Below are 17,152 nucleotides of genomic sequence, written 5' to 3' on the forward strand. Positions count from 1 at the left end.
TTTTCAACAATTGCCATCATCAACAAATCACACCTCAGATGGATGCTCTACTAATGGGCTATACTCAACCCTATGGATGTAAAGATTTATACTTTTCAACCATAGCCACCATCAACAAATGACACACGCATAATATACCGATCCACCTCCTAATGGCCAGCTTGACTCGCACGTTCCTGGCGCCCATCTACAAATAACACACATATAATATACCAACCTGAACATGGGCCGATCCACCTCCTAATAGCCAGCGTGACTCGCCCGTTCCTGGCCGCGGCACCCATCAGCTGTACGACGCGGCGGTGTGACGTGTTGAGCACCGACACCTGGTCGACCGCCGTTATCTCGTCACCGGTACGCAGTCGACCATCCACGTCCGCGGCACCTTCTGGGACGATGTGACCAACAGACACCTGCAACAAGAGACAAAACACTGAGGTTATGAACTTACTGTATTGGAGAAAAGAAGAATTCTACCATAAACTTAGTCAGTGTCACACATTATGTAATTTAATTGTGCCATCCGGAACAATGTAACAAACAGACACCTGCAACAGCAACAAAAACATTATATTCTGCACATACTATGTAACAAGAATTCTACAAAATTAAATGTCTTGTCTACCATAAACTTAGTCAATGTCATACAATTTTTTTGTGTATTAAAAACCTGTTTCTAATTTTCATTATTATAACAGTATTTACGGTAATTCAAGAACAATGATAAAACTATGATAAAATTCCTATCATCATGTCTTCTAGCATTAGCAGATCATAATTCATCACAGAGTTTAAAGTTTGTTTTTGTTTAATGACACTACTAGAGCACACTGATTTATGAATTATCAGCTACTGGATGTCAAACATTTGCTAAATTTGACATATAGTCTTAGAGAGAAATCCTGCTACATTTTTCCATTAGTAGTAAGGGATCTTTTATATGCATCATTCCCACAGGATAGCACATACCACAACCGTTGATATACCAATCGTGGTGCACTGGCTGGAATGAGAAATAGCCCAATGGGCCCACTGACAGGGATCGATCCCAAACCGACCACACATCAAGCTAGCACTTTATCATTAGGCTACGTCCCACCCCAAAGGAATACAATTTATATTCAGGTTTTTAAATGTATTAAACCAACAGTATTCAAATACCATCAATGATATTGGAGAACCTTATAATTACATGATTTATTTATTATTAGATTAATTTAAGTGAAACAAAAACTTTAGATGTTACGGAGACTAATACAGGTATACAGTATAGATCTACATGTACAAAATCTTTAGATGTTACGGAGACTAATACAGGTATACAGTATAGATCTACATGTACAAAATCTTTAGATGTTACGGAGACTAATACAGGTATACAGTATAGATCTACAAGTACAAAATCAAAAATCAAAGATGGCATTCAGTGATATTTGAGGAACAAAGATGGTAGCAGTTTGTACACTGTGAAGGTCAGACCCATCAGCAGAAGATAGGATGTTAAGTTTTCCCACTTACAATATACTTATGGAACAAGAAACAGATGGCCTGCTGGCCCCATTCACCTAATACCAGAAAGGTGGAAGGAAAACAAACAAGCACCACCACACAAACACCATGGAGGGTAAATATTTGGAGGAATATTTTGGATAAACAGCCTGCTGGACTGGAGTCTGTCTGTGTACTTTACGTTCTCTAAATACTCCAGTAGTGCGTTACATGTAGGTGTATCTTGGGGTTATTTATATAACAAGGAACTCATTCCTCCGCCACCCACCCAACCCATGCCCACAGCCTCATCTACATAATGATATAACAAGGAACTGCCCACAGCCTTACCCACCCAACCCATGCCCACAGCCTCATCTACATAATTATATAACAAGGAACTCATTCCTCCGCCACCCACCCAACCCATGCCCACAGCCTCATCTACATAATTATATAATAAGGAACTGCCAACAGCCTCACCCACCCAACCCATGCCCACAGCCTCATCTACATAATTATATAACAAGGAACTCATTCCTCCGCCACCCACCCAACCCATGCCCACAGCCTCATCTACATAATTATATAATAAGGAACTGTCAACAGCCTCACCCACCCAACCCATGCCCACAGCCTCATCTACATAATTATATAACAAGGAACTCATTCCTCCGCCACCCACCCAACCCATGCCCACAGCCTCATCTACATAATTATATAACAAGGAACTGCCCACAGCCTCACCCACTCAACCCATGCCCACAGCCTCATCTACATAATTATATAACAAGGAACTCATTCCTTAGCCACCCACCCAACCCATGCCCACAGGCTCATCTACATAATTATATAATAAGGAACTGCCAACAGCCTCACCCACCCAACCCATGCCCACAGCCTCATCTACATAATTATATAACAAGGAACTGCCCACAGCCTCACCCACCCAACCCATGCCCACAGCCTCATCTACATAATTATATAACAAGGAACTGCCCAGCCTTACCCACCCAACCCATGCCCACAGCCTCATCTACATAATTATATAACAAGGAACTCATTCCTCCGCCACCCACCCAACCCATGCCCACAGCCTCATCAACATAATTATATAACAAGGAACTCATTCCTCCGCCACCCACACAACTCATGCCCACAGCCTCATCTACATAATTATATAACAAGGAACTCATTCCTCCGCCACCCACTCAACCCATGCCCACAGCCTCATCTACATAATTATATAACAAGGAACTCATTCCTCCGCCACCCACCCAACCCATGCCCACAGCCTCATCTACATAATTATATAACAAGGAACTCATTCCTCCACCACCCACCCAACCCATGCCCACAGCCTCATCTACATAATTATATAACAAGGAACTGCCCACAGCCTCACCCACTCAACCCATGCCCACAGCCTCATCTACATAATTATATAACAAGGAACTGCCCACAGCCTCACCCACGCAACCCATGCCCACAGCCTCATCTACATAATTATATAACAAGGAACTGCCCACAGCCTCACCCACCCAACCCATGCCCACAGCCTCATCTACATAATTATATAACAAGGAACTGCCCAGCCTTACCCACCCAACCCATGCCCACAGCCTCATCTACATAATTATATAACAAGGAACTCATTCCTCCGCCACCCACCCAACCCATGCCCACAGCCTCATCAACATAATTATATAACAAGGAACTCATTCCTCCGCCACCCACACAACTCATGCCCACAGCCTCATCTACATAATTATATAACAAGGAACTGCCCACAGCCTCACCCACCCAACCCATGCCCACAGCCTCATCTACATAATTATATAACAAGGAACTCATTCCTCCGCCACCCACTCAACCCATGCCCACAGCCTCATCTACATAATTATATAACAAGGAACTCATTCCTCCGCCACCCACCCAACCCATGCCCACAGCCTCATCTACATAATTATATAACAAGGAACTCATTCCTCTGCCACCCACTCAACCCATGCCCACAGCCTCATCTACATAATTATATAACAAGGAACTGCCCACAGCCTCATCTACATAATTATATAACAAGGAACTGCTCACAGCCTCATCTACATAATTATATAACAAGGAACTGCCCACAGCCTCATCTACATAATTATATAACAAGGAACTGCCCACAGCCTCATCTACATAATTATATAACAAGGAACTGCCCACAGCCTCATCTACATAATTATAGGTAGTGTTGGGAATCAACTGGAATTTCATTATTAATCATTGGTTGTAAATGGTTAGCACCCACCTATCAACCTTTAGTTAACCATCAGTTACAAAACATGTCAGGGAGCATTTTCTTTAGTTACACCATCAGTTACAAAACATGTCAGGGAGCATTTTCTTTAGTTACACCATCAGTTACAAAACATGTCAGGGAGCATTTTCTTTAGTTACACCATCAGTTACAAAAAATGTCAGGGAGCATTTTCTTTAGTTACACCATCAGTTACAAAACATATCAGGGAGCATTTTCTTTTCAAAATCTTCATTAGCAATACGTATTTGACCGGAAATAAGCCCAGGGGGCCAAGACAACTCATTGTGAGCTTAGCATGGGGTGGGCTTATTCCCAGACAAGGGGCCAGTTTTGCTGAGAGAAAAAAATGATAATAATTAAAATAAATAATAATAATTAAATGAACTAGGAAGAAAACAAAAAATGTTCAGTAGCATATCTATTAATTAGTGTTCCATTTGTTATTAATAAATAATAATTGTTTATTAATTAAATTGTGGGTTTTTTACTAGTATCTAATTATCAGGAACACACCTTCTATGTTACAATTCCTTACCAGTGAGGTTTATTTACATCCAAAATTTAATGCTGAGAAGACTTAAAACAACATCAATTAACAACAAACTCAATAGTGTATACACGTTTCTGACACAGGCAGCCAGCTTACACTACAAAAAATTGTCAATCTAAGGTCATTGTTCTTAGCCAATCAGAATATGGTATTTGCTTAATTAGCATTAACTGCGGACCCAATGTGGTGGTAAAAATAGACATTGGTTTTTAGTTCATACTTGGGCTTGGATACTTCAAAGAAATACTGCAGGCATGAAATTGAAAACAATGTTACACACATTATTGTTAGACTGCTAAATCTCACTGGTGGTAAAATATTGTTTTACATTTGTGTTTAATTATCTGCAGGAGGTATGACCTTTAAATGAACTTTGAGCAAACTTGCAATTTCGTGTTATTTATAAGGTGACGAAGTTGGGGGTGGGCTTATTTACGAATGAGGGCCTAATTTCTTAAATGCTATCAAAACGGAGGGGGGTTATTCAAAGACATGGGCTTATTTCCGGTCAAATACGGTACTTTTAGTCAATTGAAAATTGATTAGCAAATAATGTTTAATTTTCTTAAATTGTGTAGCATGTGTGTGTGTTTATGTGTGTTTGTCTCTCTCTCTCTGTCTCTCTCTGTCTCTCTCTCTCTCTAACCACCTCAGTGGATCCATTCAACTGATTGGGGTTTTTTTCTCGTTCCAACCAGTGCACAACTGGTCAATGGCTGTGGTATGTGCTTTCCTGTCTGTGGAAAAGTGCATATAAAAGATCCCTTGCTGCATTAGAAAAAATGTAGCGGGTTTCCTCTGATGACTACGAGCCAGAATGACTAAATGTTTGACATACAATAGCCAATGTTTAATTAATCAATGTGCTCCAGTGGTGTCGTTAAACAAACCAACCAAACAAACTGCCTTAAGATTTACTACCAATAATATTTTTGATTCAGAATCTGTGTACAACGAACTACTGCTATAATGAACTAACTATCATGGTCCTTTCTGGTTCGTTACAAGAGTACTTTACTGTAGTTCATCATTAAAAATGTCTAACTAAATTCATTTTCACTTTTAAAGGTAGTACTAAACCAAATAACTTCCGGCTGGGTCAAAGTTCAAGGTGCACCCAACTTTTGATAGAGAAGTGAACACCACAAGTCCTGTGATTGGTTATAAATGTGAGTGTGTTGGTTGTAAAAAATAATAATTTCATCTGGGTAAAAAAAATGTGCAATTTTATTTCATCTAGTACCAATGTGTCAAGTAGCCTTGTGCTTGAAACATGTATGGGGTACCTGTAAAAAAAAAGTACTTGAATTTTGTGCGAAACTAGGGTAGTCATAGACGCTACCCGTTATCTCAGAAACGAGCAGCTTGACCCCCATTTTTTTCTGATTCACTTTAAGTGTAAGGGGTTGTAGTATTTATATCCGTGGCATTTATGTCGGTTGATACGTTGCAGGTAGGAGTTTTAGCCACATATGTTACTATTGTCGTCTATGGGATTTGATTTGGTAGTATACACCCTAAACATTGTTACATTGACCAGGTAGGTTTTAAAAAAAATGAGATGTGGATTTTATAGCAGGTTTGTTGAATATTTTAGCAAACAATACAGAAAAAATTTAAACAGTTCAAATATCACAATGAACTCATTTCTTAAATACCGGTCAAATTGAAAGCAACAAACATACATGTATTTTGAAACATTCTCAGGAGTGATGCTTTGTATCAGAAACAAATGATCAGCTAAAGTTCAATTGTACTAAAAGAATGTCAGATATTTGTACTACAAAATCCTATTTACAAGTCTGTAACAGTGTAAGTACCAGTACATGCAAGTTAATGTGTACCGGTAGAACATGCAAGTTAATGTGTACCGGTAGAACATGCAAGTTAATGTGTACCACTAGAAGGTGTTAATTAACATACATGTAGCATATGTTTATCACGAAGTTCATATCCCAGCATGTAAGAGAGAGAACATGGACTTGAGAAAGGTGTCTGTGTTACTAACTCTCACTCCCTAGCACAAAGTGAGAACAGAATGATGCTGAGAATCAAATAATACACCAACTGTTCCAACATACTATATACAGCTCAACCTGCTCTAATGGCCATCTGTATAAAGCAGCCACCTGTGTTAAGATGTCACTTTTTTTTCTCTCCCAAATCATCTAAAATAGTATGAACTGACCTCTATTAAGCAGTCACCTGTCTAAAAAAGCCACATTTTGATACTTCCTTTAGTGGCTGGTAAACAAAGGATTGACTGTATCCATTTACGTCATTTTGAGAAATATGTGGATTTTCTTCCAAGTAACGTACGTATCGTATATCACAGTGCAGTGTTAACACTGTTCGGTGGGCATAAATATAGAAACTGTCATATTGGTAAATTATATTAACAGCACAATATCTTTTTAGCTAACTCCAAAATTTGGAAATTTACATATATCCTATTTTGAAACTGAATTTTTCCAATACTGTACAATCAAATTTACATATATCCTATTTTGAAACTGAATTTTTCCAATACGGTACAATCAAATTTACATATATCCTATTTTGAAACTGAATTTTTCCAATACTGTACAATCAAATTTACATATATCCTATTTTGAAACTGAATTTTTCCAATACTGTACAATCAAATTCCTCTGTTTATTATAGTGTATATAATATTCTGTTTGGGAATCCAGGCCCACAGGAACCAGGGTGTCGAGGGGATGGGCTTGCCTCCCCCACTTGAAGACAAAAATGTATGGGCTTTTTGTCATACTCTATATCAATATAGATAAAAATGAGGCTTGTGCCCCCCTCCCCCCACTAGAGAATGTGGCCTCCCCACTAGAGATGTGCTCCCCCACCCACATTACATTCCTATGGGCCTGGAAACTCCTCTAATACTAAATCCTACTTAAATCAAACAAAGGATACATGTATCTAACTCACATTATCGTAGTACAGCCATGAGCCATTTACAAACGGAGAAATACCTTTCCTGTTAAATGCATCATTGTAGAAATAAATATCTTTAGAATGGGGAAAATGAAGCTACCGTATGATATGGTTCACTTACATGTGTACAAGAGTGAGAAACTCTGAGATACCTGCAGGATGTCGACAGGTAAATCAACCAATTAACATTCTATGAGCTACGGTTGGTGTCGGGGATAAAATCTGAGCAGTTTCAAGTACTTCCTCAGTTACATAAACATCCCAGAAACCAGACTTTTACTTATTTTGGTGGGATGATCTACTGTGTAAGCAAAGTGATGGCAAACATTATGGACTGAAGTATCAGATTCTGATATTTAATCAGTGTTTCAGAACAGAATTGTTTTTTTGTTTTGTTTTTATTTAATTCTTATCTGTTTCTCATGTAAATGTTGAACAATAAAATGTTTTAAAACTGATTAAACAATTAATCTACAGTCAAAAACCTGCAAAGAAAGGAGTTTGTAATACTGTAAAAAATTTTTAGGAAAGGGTGGTGATCGAGGGGAAGGTATCCATTGCACCCTTGTCTAGATCTATGCCTGTAAACCAATTAAAACTATTGATAAAATTTCAAAAATAATGTCACTACTTACTCCAGGACAGGGTGGGATTCCACTGTACCCCTGTCTAAATCTGTGCTGGTAAACCAATTAAAACTATTGATAAAATTTCAAAAATAATGTCACTACTTACTCTAGGACAGGGTGGGATTCCACTGTAACCCTGTCTAAATCTGTGCTGGTAAACACATTTAAAACTATTGATAAAATTTCAAAAATAATGTCACTACTTACTCTAGGACAGGGTGGGATTCCACTGTACCCCTGTCTAAATCTGTGCTGGTAAACCAATTAAAACTATTGATAAAATTTCAAAAATAATGTCAATACTTACTCCAGGACAGGGTGGGATTCCACTGTACCCCTTACTCCAGGACAGGGTGGGATTCCACTGTACCCCTTACTCCAGGACAGGGTGGGATTCCACTGTACCCCTTACCAGGACAGGGTGGGATTCCACTGTACCCCTTACTCCAGGACAGGGTGGGATTCCACTGTACCCCTTACTCCAGGACAGGGTGGGATTCCACTGTACCCCTTACCAGGACAGGGTGGGATTCCACTGTACCCCTTACTCCAGGACAGGGTGGGATTCCACTGTACCCCTTACCAGGACAGGGTGGGATTCCACTGTACCCCTTACTCCAGGACAGGGTGGGATTCCACTGTACCCCTTACTCCAGGACAGGGTGGGATTCCACTGTACCCCTGTCTAAATCTGTGCTGGTAAACACATTTAAAGGGACAGACCTTAGTTTCAGCCCATGAAAATTAACACTAAGTTTAGTTAATCTACAAAACTGTAACACATATGGATAAAGTTACAATTAAGTGAAACATGAGTCTGTGACTTTGAAATGGTGAAATGCCCTCTAAAAATAGACTAAAACTCGACTCCATAACTGTTACTTCTCAGAAGCATGTGTGTTTTTAAAAATATGAGAAATGCATTTTGTGATATTAAGAACACCAGGATGACCAAAACACTTCGAATGTATGGAAATGGTTAATCTAAACAATAAAATCTAAGTAAAGTATGATTTCAGTTATCAAAAACGGCTCTAATAGTAACATATGCTTTAGTATTTAAAAACTAGGGTATGTCCCTTTAAATATTAATAAACATTTACATTAAGAAATGTCCATTACTTACTTGTGTTCCTTCTTCCGTGCCACCAACTATCCTGAACCCGAATCCGCTCTCCTGCCTCTGTAGGTGCACGATCATGTCGACGCAGTGATAGCCTTCCCACCTGTCCTGGTAGCCCTCAGCACTTTTCGGAGAATGTCCTCCCGTTTTAGAAAACGTCGCCAAGGACTGTGACGCATATCTCTGAGGCACTCGCGTGATATTACTCGGCATTGGGTCCTCCGTCTCAAACGACGTGCTCTGTCTTGGAGGACGACCAGCGCCCCCTGGGGAGTTATGATTCGGATAGAAGGGTTCTCGTGGTAACTCGTTCCGTTCGTGAATGGAATTTTCGTGGGGTTCGACTCGACGCCCAACCTGTGGTGACCGCAGATCCCCGGCCCATGGACGGTTTATTTCAGCGGGGGGCCCTCGGAACGACCTCCCGTATTCCCAGATGGGGGTATACCTCCCGCCGCTGGGTCGGAGGTCACCAGAGTTCTGAAATGAGGTCGGGTTCGGTGTTTTACTCCTCATATCTTGAGCAGTGGGAGTTTTTGGTCGGTTGATTTCCCGGTAATCCGGCCCGGGTCCGCCCCGAGCCATCATCTCTGGTCCAGGAGTCCGACTCCGGAATTGTCCGGGTTTCACAATGTCATTGCGGTCGTAACCGAATCTATCCCGTTCTAATTCCCTCCTATCACTGAAAGAATTTTGCATAGAATAGTTGGATCGTGGATGCCCCCCATAAGGACCCCCACGGTAATCCTGTCTCTGCTGCTGTGGCACTTCCCCACGGAACAAAGAATCACTGACGCGGTACTGTTCTAACCGCGGCCCCGGGGGCGGGCGTGAGTTTGTGTGATCGTAGTTTCCAGAATTGTAAAACTCTGTCCTGGAATGATCGTGGTCGCGGCCATCGAACTCCGGCACGTGGTCACCGTACGCGCTGTAGTCGCGATTCACGTGCAGCTCCTGCATCCTGTTCTGAACACTCGCCAACGATGGCTTGCTGGCGACCGGAGGCGGTTTGCCTTTGTTCTCAATACTAATTCCATAGCTTCGGGTTGGCGTTTTGGGCCGGTTGTCTGTAAGGTTTCTCGACTGTGGATCGACACCAATGGTGGGCGTCTTTGACCTGGAGTCCACTGTCGGAGTTTTACTCCTCGGGGTCACATCAGCGTCAACATCATCGGAATCTGAAAGATCAGGAACACATAACACTCGGCACAGTTGCATGGTGGTAAAAACTCTACAGTAATTAGCAAACACAAAGTAGACCAACAAACACAAATATAGCTAGAGGTCCGAGCAGGTTTTGGAAACCATGCCATGCATGACTGCAGGCGAAAAACCTGAAGCTTGTGCCCTTTCTCCCAGCTGTAGCAGCAGCACACACGTGTGTTTCAAACATACATTTTTTTACAATAGATTTCCCTGAAGAATGCTAACATACTGGAGTTTGAAAAAACCTTCCAAAACAGAATACCAACTCCAGATGGTGGAAACATTGTAGTAGTTATTAGGAATGCATCATTTTGAGTACCACATCTTAATACTGAATCATATGGCAATGTCATACAGCGTACATGTAGGTTCAAATAGTCATCAATAATAATGAAAGTTACACACTTCAGGATTACATTGATGAATGTTGCATCAAAATAACATCACATCTTATTGCCTGCAGAATGCAAAAGTTTGCATTTCAATTTATTTATCCCATAAATAATTCTTAACAACACAAAAAATATTTCAGTTGCACTCCTAAACAGAAAATAATCCAATCCATGTGATAATGAAAAATGAAAAAACCTATTTCAAATGTTGAATCGTTTTAGACTGATATCTCTTCCATAAAATGTTTCACATTAAGAACTGCAACTGCATAAAGAATTTTAAAAATAACTTTCCGAAGTTATCAACTCATATTGCCAGCAGGAGTTTCTTTCATTACCTCCAGTACCGACTGGTGCAGGAGAGGTATTTCAAATGCACCGTTCACTCCGGGAACACTGCACCAGGTGAAGGTAAAGTATGCAGGCACACATATCAAAAAGTGATGGCCATCAGCACGTTTTGTCTGTGTTAAATATTAGAAAGTCATCTCTCAACTCCACTTCCTAAACCATCGCTTAAATCTGGACTCACAATAAACAATAAAGCCAAACACCTGAACAGCACGGAAGAGAAATATTCAGTAGCCTTTCAACCCAGAGATAGACAGACAGAGCAAACTGGGAGCTCTTTGGTGAAGAAAAACAAGAAAATACCAACACACAAACACACACACAGCACACCCTTTTCAGCGTGGATTACAAGTATATCCCACGATATTGAATGAGGCCGATTAAAGAATCTGTATTAGCTATCAGGGTTATATGTCTGTGTTGCTCCATTTTAATTATGAAATTCGGCAGCAGCCGACTAGCCTGGTGTTAGTTTACCTCCCCACTAGTCACTGTCAGTGGAGGAAATTTGAGTGAACCAGCCCAAGACAGGCCAATGGAATGCCAACCGCTCTTTACACAGTTGTTGTAGATATATATCTGTGCTGATTTCCCTTATCTTGAGTGATTAGCCCGAGAAAGCATGATGGAAGTTTAGTTCCACACTAGTTTTCTATTACCGGTTCACCTAAATAGCGTTCATCTCTTACAGGTGCATCAGACTCGAAGGAACCTAAACACTTGCATGTATTTTGGTGCAGAATTTTAATAATTTGTAACATATACACAAACAGTGCTTGACGTTTTTTTTAAACTCTTCTGTAGACTTAACAAGTTTTGGATGTTGATAATTCATAATACAAACATTACAGAGTTTGATTTTTTTTTAACCTTGATGATAAATTTAGATTTAAAAAGTGTTGCATTTTGATAATTCATAAAAATATATTAACAGTGTTTGATTTTTTTGTAACTCTTCTGATACATTTAGACTTATAAAAAGTGTTGAATTTTGTGTTCAAACAACTTGGACTAACTAAAGAAATTTAGATTTACAATGATTGATTTTTCAAAGTTTGTGATACGTTTACATTTAGAACATTTGTTATTAGAAATATTTATGGAAAAACAATTAATTTACAAAACTATTTTCTCTAATTTCAAAATATATATGTTTATACAATTATATATATTATACAAATGAGCACATGGGAACATGTCAAATCAGCATATAGATTAATATCTACATCCAGAGTTGGGAAACCTTTTTCACTTAAGATATTGCGACACCTGGTTTAGTCCAACAGAAAACCAGCTGATGTCACATAGGTTACTCCAACCAAACAGCATCGAGGTAGGAAGCCAGCTGATGCCACATAGGTTACTCCAACCAAACAGCATCGAGGTAGGAAGCCAGCTGATGCCACATAGGTTACTCCAACCAAACAGCATCGAGGTAGAAAGCCAGCTGATGCCACATAGGTTACTCTAACCAAATAGCATCGAGGTAGGAAACCATCTGATGCCACATAGGTTACTCCAACCAAACAGTATCGAGGTAGGAAACCAGGTGATGCCACATAGGTTACTCCAACCAAACAGTATCGAAGTAGGAAGCCAGCTGATGCCACATAGGTTACTCCAACCAAACAGTATCGAGGTAGGAAGCCAGCTGATGCCACATAGGTTACTCCAACCAAACAGTATCGAGGTAGGAAGCCAGCTGATGCCACATAGGTTACTCCGACCAAATAGCATCGAGGTAGGAAACAAACTGATACCACATAGGTTACTCTGATCAAATAGTATCAAGGTAGGAAACCAGCTGATATCACATAGTAGGAAGAGCATTTGCCTGAGGTATTTAGTTGTTGGACCTATTCTCTGACTTGTTTTTCCTATCCCAATCAGTGCCACATTACCGATGTATTGTCCTGTCTGTGGGAAAAAATATATAAAAGATTCCTTGCTGCTATTGGAAAATTGTATCGGTTTTCTCTGAAGACAAGTGTCACAATTACCAATGTAGCTGGTGATTAATAAATCAATGTTTTGTAATTGTGTCAAACAAAATAAACGTTCTTCCTTTTATATACTATGCGCATTCTTGCAAACAACGGGGCAAGACATAGCCCAGTGGTAAAGCACTCGCTTGATATGTGGTCGGTTTGGGATTGATCCCCGTCGGTGGGCCCATTGCGCTATTTCTCGCTCCAGCCAGTGCACCACGACTGGTACATCAAAGGCTGTGGTATGTGCTATCCTGTCTATGGGATGGTGCATATAAAAGATCCTTTGCTGCTAATCGAAAAGAGTAGCCCATGAAGTGGCGACAGCAGGTTTCGTCTCTCAATATCTGTGTGGTTCTAAACCATATGTCTGACACCATATAACTGTAGATAAATATGTTGAGTGTGTCATTAAATAAAAAAATTTCTTCCTTCCTGCAAACAACAGTCTCTTCAATTCCAGTTGTGGGATAATGGTTTCATGCCCAAAGGAAGACCAACCTGACCACTCCTAGTACCAAGGTGAGTGTTCCAGCGCCAAGCTACATTACAATACATTCAGTAAACAGATCTCCAGCCAGAAAAACACAGAAAAATAACTTTTCTCTAACCAAGCAAAATGCAAAATATTAAAAATGTACTACATGTATATTTCAGAAGAAGTCAAATAAAAAGCAGTGAGCCAATGTTTTTCAATGCTAGCAAGTCAAATGTATCATTACATGCATGTAAGACTTGACAAGTTACAAAATTATAATTATTTAAAATTATTGCTGTCCACAAAATACTTAAAGTAAAAGAAAATGATCATTGTACCTCCACTGTTAGACATACATATGTGGGTATCATATTTATAAGCGTTTAGTGAAAAGGTTTAATTTCTAATTTATTTATCTTTAAGCCATCATATACTAGCCACAACTGAAGATAATCTACTTGAACAGGTACATTTACAATTGTCAGACAGGCTTGGTAGTGAGTTTTACAATATTGGAAAACCTAAAAAAGCATTTGGACAATCTTCAAAATTTTATCTAAAAACAGTTTAGCAGATACATATCCTAAGGAAAAGCTCTCATTAACAAAGCAATGTTGTGTCTAGAATTAAAAAAAAAACCAACATCTTTTGGTTCATGTTTGAAGATAACCTGCAATGCATGTGGTTATTTTTCTTGTGGAATCATGTTTTTGCAAGGCATTAGAAAATCACTGGGTTATAACTGGCAAACAGCTGGAGAGAATTGTGCCTGGTGTGAAAAGCATCTCTCTCTAAGTTTTGCTTGGAAACGTAAGCCGATGCAAAATTATCTCTATGAATCACACATTTCTAGCAGGCCTGCTTCCAGATGATTTATGGCGAGGTGTGTTATGAAGAAGTAAAGGTAAGACTTGGTACAGATCTCATATCAGTCAGGAAACAGGATATACATGAAGCTCAGTGATAGAGCATCTGTTTGAGGTGTCATGGGATCAATACCAGACAGCGGAGCTACTGGGTTTTTCCAAATGATCTGTCAAATAAGATTACTTATTATCATGGCCACTCTATTTGTCAGTACATTTATCAATGAAAGTATATTCTAATTTGAGCAGGGAGGCATGTCTTCTCTCCGGTAGTCATTTTAGTGTTGCCTTTGAAACACGAGCTTCGAATCGCTTACTATTTATTTAGAGCTAACACCCTATGTCATCAGGCACCATGGCTGCCATCTGTATGCTAAGGGTCTATAGCTTTAACCAGAATTACGTTTGGACACCAACGGCTTATGATTAAATAACGTGCTGGGGTGCAGTAAAAAAACATGACTTTCAAAATCAGACACAGGTTAGGACATTTAAAATTAACTGGTCGTAAGTTCATAAAGCCATATTCAGGAAGTAGACATATGGTATAGGAAAGTCAAAGCTTGTTTTGTTTGACGACACCACTAGAACACATTGATTTATTAATCATCGGCTATTGGATGTCAATTGTATAGAAAACAATACATATAATAAGCTTGCCTTGTGGGATACATTAATTTTTGGCTTTACTTGTCTATATTATTGATGCCTAATGAAGCTGATGATCAACATGGGCCACAGTACACAGGAGTTGCTAGTGCGATACTGCCCCGTCCTCTCCTTCTTTCTGTTATTGTTCTCAAAAGGTTGAAAACACCATATTTAAAAACATCGGATTCAAAACAAATTCTGCTGAGCATACCCCCGAAGGTATCACAACAGGTTCAGCAGGCCCTTTGGGCCTCAAATTTCCATCCTCCAGGCCATTACATTGACAGTGCACCCCACCCCCATCCTCAAGGCCATTACATTGACAGTGCACCCGACCCCCATCCCCCAGGCCATTACATTGACAGTGCACCCCACTCCCATCCCCCAGGCCATTACATTGATAGTGCACCCCACTCCCATCCCCCAGGCCATTACACTGACAGTGCACCACCCTCCCATCCACCAGGCCATTACATTGACAGTGCATCCCACTCCCATCCCCCAGGCCATTACATTGACAGTGCACCCCACTCGCATCCCCCAGGCCATTACACTGACAGTGCACCCCACTCCCATCCCCCAGGCCATTACATTGACAGTGCACCCCATTCCCACCCCCCAGACCATTACACTGACAGTGCACCCCACTCCCATCCATAGACAATTACATTGACAGTGCACCCCATTCCCATCCCCCAGGCCATTACATTGACAGTGCACCCCATTTCCATCCCCAGGCCATTATATTGACAGTGCACCCCACTCCCATCCATAGACAATTACATTGACAGTGCACCCCATTCCCATCCCCCAGGCCATTACATTGACAGTGCACCCCATTTCCATCCTCCAGGCCATTATATTGACAGTGCACCCCACTACCATCTCCCAGGCCATTACATTGACAGTGCCCCCCACTCCTATCTCCCAGGCCATTACATTGACAGTGCACCCCACTCCTATACTCCAGGCCATTACATTGACAGTGCACCGCACTCCCATCCCCCAGGCCATTACACTGACAGTACACCCCACCCCCATCCCTCACTTTCAAATACATTCCACAAGACCTGATGAAATGCTAAACAGTCAAGTTGTTAACTTCAGTAGTCTTCTAGAACTTGATAAACTTTACAAAAGTCTTAATGTTGAAATGTCTCTCTGCAATCCCTATTACAAAGATACACTGTTTCATAGATTGTTGGGTTCATGTGGATATGTCATATTACAACATTGAGATAAAGGGTCAACATTACTTACAGTTTATGGGTCAGAGTGAAGATTTAAACATACAAGAGTACATCAGACACTGGTATCCGACCACATATATAAAAAAATTATGAGGTTAATTTTTAATTGGTTTTCATCTGCATTTCCCAGACAGAACAGTGCAAAGCAGTGAATGATGCATATGTCTAACAATGTGACAACAAAACTGAATTTCCAGGACACAGTACTTGAACCGGTATTAAATATAAGCATGGCATAAAATTATATACATTACTGTTATTGTTAACAATAAAATAATTATCTTTTTCAAACTTGTATCTAAGAGACTAAGTCCAAAGGATGTTTTAACAAAGTATGATGGCATATACCCAGGTGTTTATTTATTGGAAAAGAGCCACTTTCCAAGACACAGAACAATCATTCCTGGAATAGGACTGCCACTTTCAGGTGTGGTCTTAAGAACAAAGCCATACCTCTGTACACGTTTGAGTACAATGGATGTTTTGGTAACGTTTGTTGCAAAAAGAAAGAAAAAAAAGAGTTTGATGACAAGAATCACCCTTTCACACCTGAGGCAACTGCTACACCAACAAGTAAATTATGTTGAACACTACAAAAACTGGACAAAAATCTCTGCACAGCTTTTAAGTTGTAAAATAACTGGAATCTTGGAATTGATGATTCATAAACAAGTTCCGACAAGCCTTTTATGCAGCCGGTGGCAGACATAAACCATGAAACATCAACAGTCCATTAAAGCTATATTACACTGATCCAAGAGAGGGTCCCCCATTTGCCAACATCTGTTGTAACCAGCAAAACATATTTTTACTGAAAACAAGTTAGTAACTGCTTTTCCTCATGAAACAACACAAACACAAGAAGAAACTACCAAAACAGACTGAGTTACTCTTTCAGAACAATGAACGTGCAAGCGAAG

General features: G+C 40.1%; 1 protein-coding gene across 3 annotated transcripts in view; it reads right to left on the reverse strand.

Moving 5' to 3' along the window:
* Positions 1 to 17,152, reverse strand: part of LOC121367437 (membrane-associated guanylate kinase, WW and PDZ domain-containing protein 1-like) — a 160,357-nt gene that overhangs the window by 25,035 nt on the left and 118,170 nt on the right. For all 3 annotated transcript variants that reach the window (XM_041491608.1, XM_041491609.1, XM_041491607.1), the window contains exons 13-14: positions 9,054 to 10,228; positions 218 to 413 (exon numbers count right to left, since the gene is read on the reverse strand). In XM_041491608.1, coding sequence (XP_041347542.1) covers positions 218 to 413; positions 9,054 to 10,228 — 1,371 coding nt within the window. The remainder of the gene's footprint in view (positions 1 to 217; positions 414 to 9,053; positions 10,229 to 17,152) is intronic.

The sequence above is a fragment of the Gigantopelta aegis genome, chromosome 3, assembly GCF_016097555.1.
Source record: "Gigantopelta aegis isolate Gae_Host chromosome 3, Gae_host_genome, whole genome shotgun sequence".
Classification (NCBI taxonomy): Eukaryota; Metazoa; Mollusca; class Gastropoda; order Neomphalida; family Peltospiridae; genus Gigantopelta; species Gigantopelta aegis.